Source organism: Myotis daubentonii, chromosome 14 (assembly GCF_963259705.1).
Source record: "Myotis daubentonii chromosome 14, mMyoDau2.1, whole genome shotgun sequence".
In the NCBI taxonomy this organism is placed as follows: Eukaryota; Metazoa; Chordata; class Mammalia; order Chiroptera; family Vespertilionidae; genus Myotis; species Myotis daubentonii.
Genome location: NC_081853.1, coordinates 58,058,123 through 58,071,261, shown reverse-complemented (window position 1 = coordinate 58,071,261; position 13,139 = coordinate 58,058,123). Strand labels below are relative to the sequence as shown.

The 13,139-nt window shown below is 60.8% G+C and overlaps 1 protein-coding gene across 4 annotated transcripts in view; it reads left to right on the top strand.

The window, feature by feature from the left end:
- The window catches only part of DAG1 (dystroglycan 1), a 50,470-nt gene extending 39,119 nt beyond the window's left edge, over nucleotides 1-11,351 (top strand). For all 4 annotated transcript variants that reach the window (XM_059664732.1, XM_059664730.1, XM_059664729.1 and 1 more), the window contains one exon: nucleotides 6,575-11,351. In XM_059664732.1, the coding sequence (XP_059520715.1) occupies nucleotides 6,575-8,974 (2,400 nt within the window). In that variant the 3' untranslated portion in view covers nucleotides 8,975-11,351. The remainder of the gene's footprint in view (nucleotides 1-6,574) is intronic.
- Nucleotides 11,352-13,139: the final 1,788 nt, after the last annotated feature.

Sequence of the window (13,139 nt, the reverse complement as noted above, 5' to 3'; positions counted from 1 at the left end):
GCCCTCAAATGCGTATGGGCTGGCAGAAGGAGTGAGGCCTCTCCAGGGCCTGCAAACCTGCTTTGGGTTGTCAGCCTGCCTGGCCGTGTGCAGGGAGAATGCCAGCCCATGTGGGGGCGATGAGACTCAGCCTCCTGTGGGTTCCTAGGAGAGCAGGTCTTCTGGCCACTTTGGACATGGCTGGCTGCCTCGTGAGGACTTGTGGGAGAGCGTCCGCCCGAGATCTGCTGAGCTCACCGGTGGGATGCTCACCCTCGCTGAGGGGTCAGGGCTGTGCCTGGGGTTGCAATGGGAGAAGGCAGTGTTTGCAGCAGGCGCTGCAAGGATAGAAGGTTAGGTCTCATGCTAGTGAGCTGCAGGGCCGCCTGCCGAGCCGTTGTGAGCTGTGTGGGCCGTGGGTTATGCTGTTTCAGGAGGTTGGAGCAACTCGGGGCATCACAGTGGCAGAGGGTGTGTGCTTGGCGTCAGCCAGGTGTGCCCATTGCGGTGCCCACACTGGATGCACCAGGCTGCAGGGAAGCCGCAGGCCGGGAAGCAGAGGGAGCCGCCTGCCTGGAAGGTGGGCCTGAGGCCTGAGCCTGTGCTCTGCCCCACACCCGACACCTTCCCATCCGGAGCCGCGTCCCGCCTCAGCCTGGCCAGCACGCTGCGCCCCTGTTTCACCTCTGTTCCGCTTACCTCCCAGTGGACTCCATGGACTCGATGATGCGAGAAGGGGCGCAGCCACTGCCGGCCCTGGTGGCCGCCTGACCTTCCTGGGAGACCTGTGCCGCGAGCCTCCCCTGCGGCCTCAGGACCCCGCAGCAGGTGGTCCTGGCGGGCTCCTGTGGGCCAGAGGGATGCCGTGTACAGAGCTCAGCCCGGTCGTGCTGTTCTTGGCTCTCACAGCTGCCTTGGACCCTAGGGCACCCTCCCTCCTCCCAGGGTCTCTGGTCTCTGGGGGCCAGGCCCCCGACTCCAGCTTGCCCTGCTGGGCGGACCCACAGTGCCCCTTACCCGCCTGCCGCTGGCTCCCTCGCGAGGGCGCCTTCCTCTGACTGAGGGAGTGTGGCTCCCTGGCTGCGGAGGGTGAGGAGACGCCCCAGCCCTTCCTCTGGCGGGGGTGGGGGGGCCTCTCGTGAAGGGACCGGGCTGCCCCCTCAAGGCCCCTCAGATGCCTCCTGTTAGTGGTGCCGCCCGGATGGCTTTCACCCCTGGTGCCCCTCAGCCCCCTGGCCCGGAGACAATGTGACTTTCCTTCAGCCCAAGATGCCGGCAGCCTGGGAGCAGCCCTTCCTGGGGCCCTGCTCTCAGCGCTGGCACGGCCCCCAATTGTTCCTCGGAGAACAATGGCCACTCTCTTTGGCCGGGAAGGGGAGCTCATGAAAGGAGCGTTTCTTCGGATGCTTGAGGGCTTTGTGGCACCCGCCTGCGTGAGATGAACTGGGTCTCTTCCTGCCGCGAGTGGGTGTTGCCCGGCTCTGAATGGGCCCCTTGTGAGCGCCACACCGGAGAGGCGGGTGGAGGGCCGGCAGCCCTGGGTGGGTTGTCAGAATAGCATTTGCCTGGACGCATCAACTCAGATACTTAGGAGAATATAGCTTCTGTGTTTTGAAATAAATACTGACAAGGACTGAAAGGACATGACAGAGTGAAAATAGATGATGGCAGGGCTTGGGACAGAGGGACCGACTCTGAGAGGTTATCAGTGGCTGTCACTATGCTCAGCTGTCCCTCACTCTTGGGGAATAAGGTTAATTTTTGTTTTTAGGTGAGAGCAGGTACCATTAGGTAAACACTTCATAATCAGACCAGAAAGGCACGACTGGGTTGGACAGGTGTGTTCACAGTGTGGTCCTGTGGCCGTGGCCTTTGTGGCAAGAGCCACGTGCTGGTGTGAGGCCTGCATGGCTAGCAGGGATCGATGGTCTTTCGTGGGCGTGGCTCTGCGTTACTTGCACCCCTCCCACCATGGCTCTTCACCTTCTGTGGGGAGAATGTCTTCACCTTTGACCTCAAGCCAGAGGCTCTTCCTGTTGACCTCCCCGCAGCCCGGCCCAGCCATGAGGTTGCCCATGTGTGTCGTTTGCAGAGGTTGATGTTGGCCGCAGAACAGATTAGTCTCATTGTCATGGTCCATGACACAGACCGGGATCCCCCTGGATGTGAGCACAGGGGGCCTCTGGTGCTTGCCTCCCGCCTCCCTGAGCGGAGGAGACCACACAGTCGGCCCTGACCCACTGTGTCGGAGAGCCTCCAGGACAGTGCCTGTGGGGCCGGGCAGACAGCTGCAGCTGGCCCAGCTCTGCCACGTGACGAGGGGCCAGGAGCAGGGGCCGGGCTCAGGGAGGTCGGGTCTTGCCAGGGCAGGCTGCTAGAGGCCCTGGCAGGGGGTTACAGGACGCAGGTGGGGCCACTTTGAAGTGGGCCACTGAGAAGACCCTCCAGTACACCTTTGGGGGGTTCAGGGAAAGGCTCAGCTGACCCCTGACTGTCCCGTCTTGAGGGTTAGTTGGAAGGGTCACGACTAAGGCCCGAAGGAACCCTCCAAAAGGTTTGCAGCGTGAGAAAATGCTCACCAAGCGCAGTTGATGAAACTTCATTGCCTCTTTGCTGGCATCATCAGCTCACCGGTGACATGGTGTGGCGGTGTCCACCCATCTCTCTGGAGTCTTCTCTGGCCACGTCCAAGTCCTACAACTCCTGCCTGGGTCAGACACCCAGGTGTGGGGTCTAGGTCAGCCGTGGGCATTCGTTTGAAATGAATAAAACTATTGAAAAAAGAGACCGTACCCTTTTATGTAATGATGTTTACTTTGAATTTATATTAGTTCACACAAACACTCCATCCATGCTTTTGTTCGGGCCTCCGGGCCAGTTTAAGAACCCATTGTGGCCCTCGAGTCAAAAAGTTTGCCCACCCCTGGTCTAGGTGGTAAAACGGGTTTTCTTGGTTCCAGAAGCCAAAGGTCATAGAATTAATTCGGCCCCAGGGCGAGTCCGGTTTCAGCGGGTCTTCCCGTTGCAGCTGGCACCCTGTGCATGGAGCCCTTTGCTGAGCGAGGACTAAGGAAGGGGAGCTCTTCTCCGGGCGGGGAGGGGCCCTGAGGGGGGCGCTCGTGCTGCCTGGTGTTAGCACGGGAGCCGCCGCTTCCTCAGCCGGGTTTGAGGGTGGACTGTGGGAGAGACCGTCCCGGGACCAGCAGGGGTCTGTTACTAGTCTGCTGGTCCACACTGAGGGGAGCCCCACATCTTCCCCGGGGCAGTCCCCCAGGCCTTGCTCGGGTTCATTGCGGGCAGCCTTTGCTCCTGGGCCTGCCCGGCCTCCGTGGTTTTGGCTCTCAGGGTTTTGGATGTACTTCATGGACCAAGATTGCTGACGCGGCACGTGCGGTCCGAGGTCTTACTTTCCTCTGCGCCGGGCTTGCCTTCCGCCTCAGAAGCATGTCCGCGCTGAGGGCTGGCTGCTGAAGCGGCAGAGGTTTCTGGCTCTTTCTGGCCTGGGGTATTCTCAGGTGGATTCTGCCTCCTGCGGGTGCGGTGTTCCCCTGCCGCCCGAAGGCTCCTTCCCAGGCGCTGCGTTGTAAGGTCAGCAGGCCTGTCTCCGCCACTGCAGGCGGGGGTGTCCCCCGCCTCACGTGCTGGTGCCGGAGCATCCCGGCCTCTCGCCGCCGCTCCCAGCCCAGCAGCCTCAGGAGGGAGTTGCGGGTGGGAGCAGTGTGGCTCCAGAGACAGTGAGAGCCTGGGTGCAGGTAGGCCGCCCGGCGCACCTGCCGGAGACGGGGAGGAAGTGAGTGCCGGAGTTGGGGCCCCACAGCACGTCCTCCCCTGCTCGGGCCCCCGGGGCTCCCATCCGGGGCTGCGGACAGGGAAGCGGGTCCGAGGGCCCAGCCGGCCTGTCCCCGAGAAGACCCGGCTTCCCCTCCCGCAGTCTTGTTCCCCGGGTGCCTTGAGCTTCTGCTTTGGGGATGACTCGGGAGACCAGGCCTCAGGTTCCGGGTCCAAGGCCAGTTAGGAAGGGGGCTGGGGAGTGGGGCCTGGGCATGCCCTGACCCGTTCGCGCTGCAGCTTCACTGTGTCCGGGTGGGTGGGGGTGGGTGGGGAAGCAGCGCCAAGCATTCAGCACGTGCCTGGTGCTGTGACGGAATGGCATCGCCTCCCTCTTTACAGATGAGAAAACGGGCTGAGGGTGGGTCGGGCCTCAACCTGCCTGGACCTGGGCCTCAGCCCAGGCTCCTGCCGATGGGGCTTCCCCTCGGGGAGGCTGTCGTTACAGGATGAGTCCTGGCTTGTCACGGAGGCTGTCTCTCAGCAGGAACTCTCGCATCCTGCTCCCCCCTTGGGCCCCGAGAGGGAAGTGGCCCACGTTCTGAAAGCTGGGAGGCTGTCCGACTCCATGGACTGAGGCTCCTGCTCTCTCAAGTGAGCAGGGGTTGCCTCCACAGAGCGCTGGGGGACGGGCCGCTGGGGGAACCCTCGGTGCTGTGGATGCTGCCAGCCCCCGGGCAGGTCAGACCTCCGTTCAGGGGCTTTCCCCACGCGGCCTTGGGAATGCGGGTGCAGCTCGTCCTGGACTTGGCTGGTTCCTGTGGAATCGGGTGTGTTGCTCCTGCGGTCTCCTTATTCCCTTGGATGCTTTGAGCTCTGCTGGGAGGTATGAATGCAGGACCAAGCCCTTCTATTAAGCAAGTCAGTGTCCTGCAGAGTGCTGCCGGCCGCCCTGCCAGAACCACGATGCTCTGCGGTGCAGGGCTTAGAGCTCACTTAGGGCCTTTCCTTCCTGTCTCGGTGACCCCAAGGCGCTGGGAGCCGTCTGCCTCAGGCTGCAGACCCAGGTCGAGGGCCTGTCCTGTGGCCAGGCCTGGCCGGGGCTCTAGGCCCCCGAGGAGCCAGAATCTGCAGAGGCGAAGGCAGGCAGGGGCGCAGGTTGGAGTCTTGGCTCCGTTCTTCTGACAGGGCTTGTCCTCTGCCTGTGGCGCTGGAGGCAGACCCGAGTGAAAGAACTGGTCTCAGTAATCAACACAAAGCTGCCGGTTCTGCTCTCGGTCTTCCAGTTAGACTCTGAGCATTTTCACTTGCTTCGGTGAAACCTGGGCTTTTCTTTCACGTGTGCTCCTGTGTGACACGCCATCGACATGGAAGAGTGTGACTTGGCTGTGTGGGAGCCCAGGCCAGAGAGTGGCCTGAGTTTATTCCTAGGAAAGCCCACAGCACTCGGTGGCTGCTGGGTCAGCAGATGGGATGCTGGAGGGGTGGCCCTTCTCTGTTCTAAGGGGCCCTGTGCAGCGGGGCAGCCATGGGAAAGCACTGGGCGGCTTGCTCATCTGCTGCTGGAGGAAGTCAGGGCCGGGCACAGGCCTAGCTGCCTGGACACTCAGGAATGTCCCCTGGGCCTGGCCAGCCAGTTGGCACCCACCTTTGGAGCCTCTCCTGGTCTCTGTACAGGTGGCTTTTCCTTCCTGACTTCACCCAGAGCGCCATCCAGGCCCCCCTTCCCCCCGACCCCCCCTCTGCCAGGGGTGCTCTCCGCTCAGTGGTGGCTGTGGGGCGGAGGCTTAGGAAACATTCTTGGGGGGCAGAGGCCGAGGTCCACACCCCGCTCACCTGCTGCCACCTCTCAGGACCCCAGGTCCTGCCCGCCCTGTGAAACAGCTCACGGTTCCCCAGCTGCTCCATTGGGCCTCACATCTTTGCTTCATGTTTTTTTGCAAAATGAGCATTCAAACTTTGCTTTATATGTTTATAGGTGATTGAGGCTGTTTACATATTTAACATAATAGAAGTAAAAAAGGAAAGCACAAGTTTTTTAGCCAAAGCATTTGAAATAAATATTTTTTATAGCTAAAAAAGCTTGTAAAGGAAAATATATTTAATGTTTTTCATGGATCTGAAAATAGCAATTTCTACAGATATTTACCAGTTCTGATGCTGGCTGTGTTTGCAGCGAATGGTTAGTGAGTTGGCAGAGGACGGGGACTAGCGGAATATCAGATGGCGGTGCCCCTCCCAGGGTGGAAGGTGGTGTCTGCAGAGGGCAAGGAGGTGGCCGACCTGTCGCTGCTATACGCCCCACAGTGTTCTGTTTTACTTAATATATTTTTATTGATTTCAGAGAGGAAGGGAGAGGGAGAGAGAGAGAAACATCCATGATGAGAGAGACTTATTGATTGGCTGCCTCCTGCACACCTACACTGTGGATTAAGCCCGCAACCCGGGCATGTGCCCTTGACCAGAATCAAACCATGACTTCCTGGTTCCTAGGTCGATGCTCAAGCACCGAGCACCTTGTGGGCCCACAGCATTCTTGAGCCCCAGTGCCTCCGTTCTCTGGGATGAGACCTGTTCGAGTGCCAGCCCCGCTGTCTCGCCACCATGTGGCCCGGACCTTTCAAGCTAGCCCCCCCCTCCCCCCTTCCCGGCAGCCCCGTCTCTCCCGACAGCTCAGTGAGCCTGACAGAGGAGCGGTTCCCTCAGCAGGAGCTCTGAGCGACACCTCACCCCTGTCGCACAGTTCAGGGAGGCCAGTTGGTAATGGTGACGGTTTCCAGGTGAGGCAGCGACAGCAGCACTCACCTCATGCCGGTGTCTCTTCCAGGTATCGGCTGCCGGGAAGGAGGCCTTGCCGCCCTGGCTGCACTGGGACCCGCAGAGCCGCAGCCTGGAGGGCCTCCCCCTCGACACCGATAAGGGGGTGCATTACATCTCGGTGAGTGCTGCACGGCCGGGGGCCAACGGGAGCCACGTCCCCCAGGCCTCCAGCGTGTTCTCCATCGAGGTTTACCCGGAGGACCACAGCGAGCTGCAGGCCGTGCGGGCGGCGCCCGAGCCCGGGGAGCTGGCGCCCTCTGCCTGTGCTGCGGACGAGCCCGTGACCGTGCTGACGGTCATTCTGGACGCCGACCTCACCAAGATGAGCCCGCAGCAAAGGGTCGCCCTGCTGCGCAGCATGCGGAGCTTCTCGGGGGTGGAGCCGCACAGCATGAAGCTGGTGCCCGTGGTGAACAACCGGCTGTTCGACATGTCTGCCTTCATGGCCGGCCCAGGCAACGCCAAGAAGGTGGTGGAGAACGGGGCCCTGCTGTCCTGGAGGCTGGGCTGCTCCCTGAACCAGAACAGTGTGCCTGACATTCGCGGCGTGGAGGCGCCTGCCCGGGAAGGGGCCATGTCCGCCCAGCTCGGCTACCCCGTCGTGGGTTGGCACATCGCCAACAAGAAGCCCCCTCTCCCCAAACGCATCCGGCGGCAGATCCATGCCACACCCACGCCTGTCACTGCCATCGGCCCCCCCACCACCGCCGTCCAGGAGCCGCCATCCAGGATCGTGCCCACCCCCACGTCTCCAGCCATTGCTCCTCCCACAGAGACCATGGCTCCTCCGGTCAGGGACCCTGTTCCTGGGAAGCCCACAGTCACCATTCGCACCCGCGGGGCCATTATTCAGACCCCAACCCTGGGCCCCATCCAGCCCACTCGGGTGTCAGAAGCTGGCACCACGGTTCCTGGTCAGATCCGCCCCACGATGACCATTCCTGGCTACGTGGAGCCCACGGCGGTTGCTACCCCTCCCACGGCTACCACCAAGAAGCCACGAGTATCCACGCCAAAACCAGCCACGCCTTCTACTGACTCCTCAACCACCACGACTCGAAGGCCGACCAAGAAGCCACGCACCCCCCGACCGGTGCCCCGGGTCACCACCAAAGCGCCCATCACCAGACTGGAAACGGCCTCCCCGCCTACACGCATCCGCACCACCACCAGCGGGGTGCCCCGCGGAGGGGAGCCCAACCAGCGCCCGGAGCTCAAGAACCACATCGACAAGGTGGACGCCTGGGTCGGCACCTACTTTGAGATGAAGATCCCGCCAGACACCTTCTACGACAAGGAGGACACCACCACAGACAAGCTCAAGCTGACCCTCAAGCTCCGGGAGCAGCAGCTGGTGGGCGAGAAGTCGTGGGTGCAGTTCAACAGCAACAGCCAGCTCATGTACGGCCTGCCCGACAGCAGCCACGTGGGCAAGCACGAGTACTTCCTGCACGCCACCGACAAGGGCGGCCTGTCGGCCGCCGACGCCTTCGAGATCCACGTCCACAGGCGCCCGCAGGGGGACAAGGCGCCCGCGCGCTTCAAGGCCACGTTGGCGGGCGACCCGGCGCCAGTGGTGAACGACATCCACAAGAAGATCGCGCTGGTGAGGAAGCTGGCCTTCGCCTTCGGGGACCGCAACTGCAGCACCGTCACCCTGCAGAACATCACCCGGGGCTCCATCGTGGTGGAGTGGACCAACAACACGCTGCCCCTGGAGCCCTGCCCCAAGGAGCAGGTCATGGGGCTGAGCCGGAGGATCGCCGAGGATGACGGGAAACCCCGGGCCGCCTTCTCCAACGCCCTGGAGCCCGACTTCAAGGCCTTGAGCGTGGCTGTGACGGGCGCCGGGAGCTGCCGACACCTGCAGTTCATCCCTGTGGCGCCGCCCAGGCGGGTGCCCTCTGAGGCGCCGACCACCGCGGTGCCCGACAGGGACCCCGAGAAGAGCAGCGAGGATGACGTGTACCTGCACACGGTCATCCCGGCCGTGGTGGTCGCTGCCATCCTGCTCATCGCCGGCATCATCGCCATGATCTGCTATCGCAAGAAGCGGAAGGGCAAGCTCACGCTGGAGGACCAGGCCACCTTCATCAAGAAGGGCGTGCCCATCATCTTCGCCGACGAGCTGGACGACTCCAAGCCGCCCCCCTCCTCCAGCATGCCGCTCATCCTGCAGGAGGAGAAAGCCCCCCTCCCGCCGCCCGAGTACCCCAACCAGAGCGTGCCCGAGACCACTCCTCTCAACCAGGACACCGTGGGAGAGTACACGCCCCTGCGCGAGGAGGACCCCAACGCGCCTCCCTACCAGCCGCCCCCGCCCTTCACCGCTCCCATGGAGGGCAAGGGCTCCCGCCCCAAGAACATGACCCCATACCGGTCACCCCCTCCCTACGTGCCCCCTTAACCCACAAGCGCCTAGGTGGAGGCAGGGTAGGGCAGGGCCCTGGAGACAACACGGTGTTGTCGTGGAGACCGGTGGCCTGCTGACCACCGCCCACTGGGCGCCGACACCTGACCTAGCACACACTGACGCGGGGCTGGACACGCCCGCCTCTCTGTCCTCCTAACCCCAAAGCGGCTGGAGAGGCTTTGGGGACATTTTTACTTTTCTTTTTGCCTAACAGCTTTTGTTTGTTCATAGAGAGTTCTTCGCTGCGTGTGGCTGGCTGGCTCTGAAGCACCGTGGGATGGAGGTGGCTGGAGAGTGAGGAGCCGATGAGCTCGCAGGCAGTGCTGGGCGGCCTCGGCCTCTGCGTTTTGCCTTTAACACTAACTGTACTGTTTTTTCTATTCACGTGTGTCTAGCTGCAGGATGTAACATGGAAAACAGTAGCTAAAGATTACATTCAAAGGACTTTCTTAAGGTTAAGTTTTTACATTTAATCTGCTGTTTACCTAAACTTGTATGTGTAATTTTTGGGTGGGTGTGGGAAATTGCTTTGCTAAAAATAAGCTCCCAGGGTGTTTCAAACTTAGAAGACCAAGGGACAGTCTTTTTTATCAAAGGAATCCTATTTTTTCACACTACGTCAACCTGGTTGCTCCGATCCCCCAGAGCCTGACTGGGGGCCTCCCGGCCCTGGCTTAGGGGCCAGGGCCCTGGTGCTGGGCTTGCCCTCCCGCTGTAGCCAAGGGCTGGAAGCTGGAGGGGCCTCTGGGCCGTGGACATCACCCCACCCCATGCACGCTCGCAGCTCACCACCCAGGGGTCTTCATTTCCATAGAAACGGGACTCCAAGAGGCAGCGGGCCACGGCCCCAACCTAGGTGCTGCAGGGCGGGCCAGCCGCTCATGGGGCGTCGGGGGTCGAGGGGCTCGACCATAGCAGCCTGGTTTCTTTTCCCTTCTGTGTTTTCCCCTAAAAGGAGTATCACGGTTTTAGAAACACTCAGTGGGGGACATTTTGGTGAAGATGCAATATTTTTGTCATGTGATGCTCTTTCCTCACTTGACCTTGGCCACATTGTCCCAACAGTCCACAGCCCCCCCCCCGACCCCCCTCCCCCTTTCTGGCGCTCCAGTCCCAGGCCTGGGGCCTGACGGCTGGGAAAGGCTGGCGGCTGGGGAGGAGTGCCAGCAATAGTTCACAGTGAAAACCTGTGGGCTCTCAAAGCTAATTTTTTACTAAAGTTTTTATACAGCCTCAAATTGTTTTATTAAAAAAAGATTTAAAATGGTGATGCTTACAGCAGTTTGTACAAGCTCTTAGTGTCGACTCCATGGAACTGACGGCTTTGCTCATTTTGATTTGGTTTTATTTTTTACCCCTTCCTTCTTTCTTCTTCTTCTTCTTTTTTTTTTTTTGCCCCTTCCTTTCTTATCGGCTTAAATTCTGGAATTACACTGGGGCTCCTTTTGCCTTTTTTAGCAGTGTCCGTCCGTCCATCTGCATCTCTGTCCCATGACTCAGGGGCGCCCCCTCTGCTTGGATTCTCCTCCTTTGGGAGGAACCATTTGAGCTGACTTGAGGCCTGAGAGGTACTGGCGGTACCTTTAAGGGAGGAATGCCTTTTGCAATAATGTGATGGAGGGCGGTGGGTGGAGCCAGGCTCCCTTTGCACACCGAGCAGCCACTTCTAAGCCATATAGACCTTTTTGCAGAGGATCATGTGTGCTGCCTCCGGAGGGAGGGCCGTCGGGGGGTCTCCACCGTGCCCTCCAGAGGGTCTTTCCCCTGGGCCTTCTCCGCAGGGCCCAGCCCCTCTCTCCCCTGCCCGGCCCCAGTGGGAGCTTGAGTGGGCAGTGCCCTGTGGGGGCGCCTGCAGATGGAGGCTCAGTGGACCTCTGGTGCCCGGGCCTTGTGCCTCCAAGCCCTGATCCAAGCCGGAGTTTCCCCTATGCCCCAGAGGCAGGAGCACAAGTGGGGTCTGACCTGAGAGACAATTTTTGATGACCTCATCAGAAAGTAAACAATTCTGGTGTTCCAGGTGAGGGCTCTGAAAGGCTTTCCAAACAGCTCAGTTGCCCCTAGCAACCCCACCGTGGGGCACGGCCATACAGAGATGTGGCTGGCCCAGAATGGCCTGTTGCCATAGCAACTGGAGGCGCTGGGGCAGTGAACAGAATAACAAGAGCAACAATGCCTTTGCAGGCAGTTCCCCCTCCCCCTGTGCGGGCTGCTGATGGCCGCTGCGTCGGACTCTGTGAGACAGCCAATCTCACATTCAAGTGTTCACCAACCACTGGCGTGTTTTATTTCCTTCTGTATGGGTTTAAGATGTGTTTTCTGCATTCTGTATAGAGACATATCAAACTAAATAAAAGCAGTGTCTTTATTACAATGCCATTGCCTCCAAGCGTCTCTTTTCCCGTACTTCGACACGTTCTGGGACATGAGGGGGTAGGGTGGGGAGATGGGGGCCAGGCAGGCCCAGTCCAAGGTGGCTTTTGAGCTGCTCACCTTTGGGCCTCCCCGGCCTTACCAGCTCTGCACCCCTCAGAGTGGGTGGGTGTGCTCCCCAGAAGTTCTGCCCACAGGTGAGCCCTCCTTAGCACTTGTGTCAGCCTGCTGAGACCAGTCTGTTTCCTCGTGGGGGGCGGTGGGGAGGGGAGAGGCAGACAACTCAGTGAAACCGGGGGGGGGGGGGTAGGGGGGGTAGGGGGAGGTGGGAAGGCCCTGCCATAGGCTCTGCCCAAGCAGGTCAGCCCCTGCAGGTCCAGGGCAGGAGCCCCTCAGCCTGGGCCCCTGCAAGGATGGGCACTTAGGGATTCCTCTGGCTGCAGCCCCGCCCCAGCTCCTGCCTCCTGCCTTGTGGCCTGGGGCTGGCCACTCTCCCAGACAGTCTGGAGGCAGTTGTGGCCTTGGCCTGGGAGTCGGGAGAAAGGAAGATCTGTTTCTGGCAGCTGGAGGCTCTGGGCCTGCCCCCGAGTGCCCTGCCTGGGATGGACAGGCCAGCTGGGAGGCTTAATGTGACTACCTGCCGGGAAGGGGCTGGGTAGCCCTGGGACACTGCCCGGGGGTGGGAGGCAGGGGGTGCGACAGCTGTGTCTTCCCAGGCCATTGGTCACAGGACAGCTGGTATCTCATCTGGGCTTCCCCCCCCACCCCCCTCGCCGTCTCCACCCACAGCCCAGGCCGCTGCTCTGCTCATAACCTTCAAGACCCAGATATGGCCCCAGAGTGCAGCCAGAGCCGAGTGCCAGAGGGGGGGTTGTTGAGGGTCAAGAAACGACCTGGAAGAAGTGCCAGGAGAGGCTGTGGCAGTAGGGGTTCAGGGACACAGACCCCTGGGCCGGGCAGCAGGGGCCAGGAAATGAGGCTGCCCTTGCTCAGCTGGCTCAGGAAGTTCTTACTAATGTCTAACCGGAAGCCACTGGATTGAGTGGAATCATGACCCTGAGCTCCAGGAGAGGGATCCCCTGGTTTCAGCAGAGAACAGGAAGGTCAGCAAGGCAGGGAGAGAAGCCACAGGGAATATCTGATGTTTGGCTTGGCAGCCCCCGCCCCCAACACTCCTGCCAGGTCTGTGGCCTCTCCTTGGTGGGCGTGGGGACTGTCTGCTCAGGTCTTTTTTAAAATTTTTATTGATTTCAGAGAGGAAGGGAGAGGGAGAGGGAGATAGAAACATCAGTGATGAGAGAAAATCATTGATTGGCTGCCTCCTGCACGCCCCCCCCCCCAACCTGGGATCGAGCCCACAACCCGAGCATGTGCCCTTGAATGGAATCGAACCCCGGGATCCTCCAGTCCGCAGGCCGACGCTCTATCCACTGAGCCACACCAGCCGGGGCTGCTCGGGTCTTTGGAGCTGGAGAGAGGGTGATGGAGGGAAGGGGCAGGAAGGGACATAATGGGGGAGAAATAGGGGTTGTCACCCGCAGGAATCTGCTTCCTACGTGCCTCTGACCCCGGGCAAGTTCCCGGGATCCCTCCGGCCTGGCTTCCCCCGTCTGTGAGGAGGAAACGGTGCCCGGGACCTGGAGGGGTGGTGGGATTGGGACAAGTTGCTCCTAACGCGCCGCTTGTAAAAAGGGCAGAGAGTCCAAGTGAGGATAAAGGAGTTGGCATTCTCCCCTGAGCCAGAGCTGTTGGCTGGGGGACACTGGGGTGCCTACAGCTCCTGCCAGGC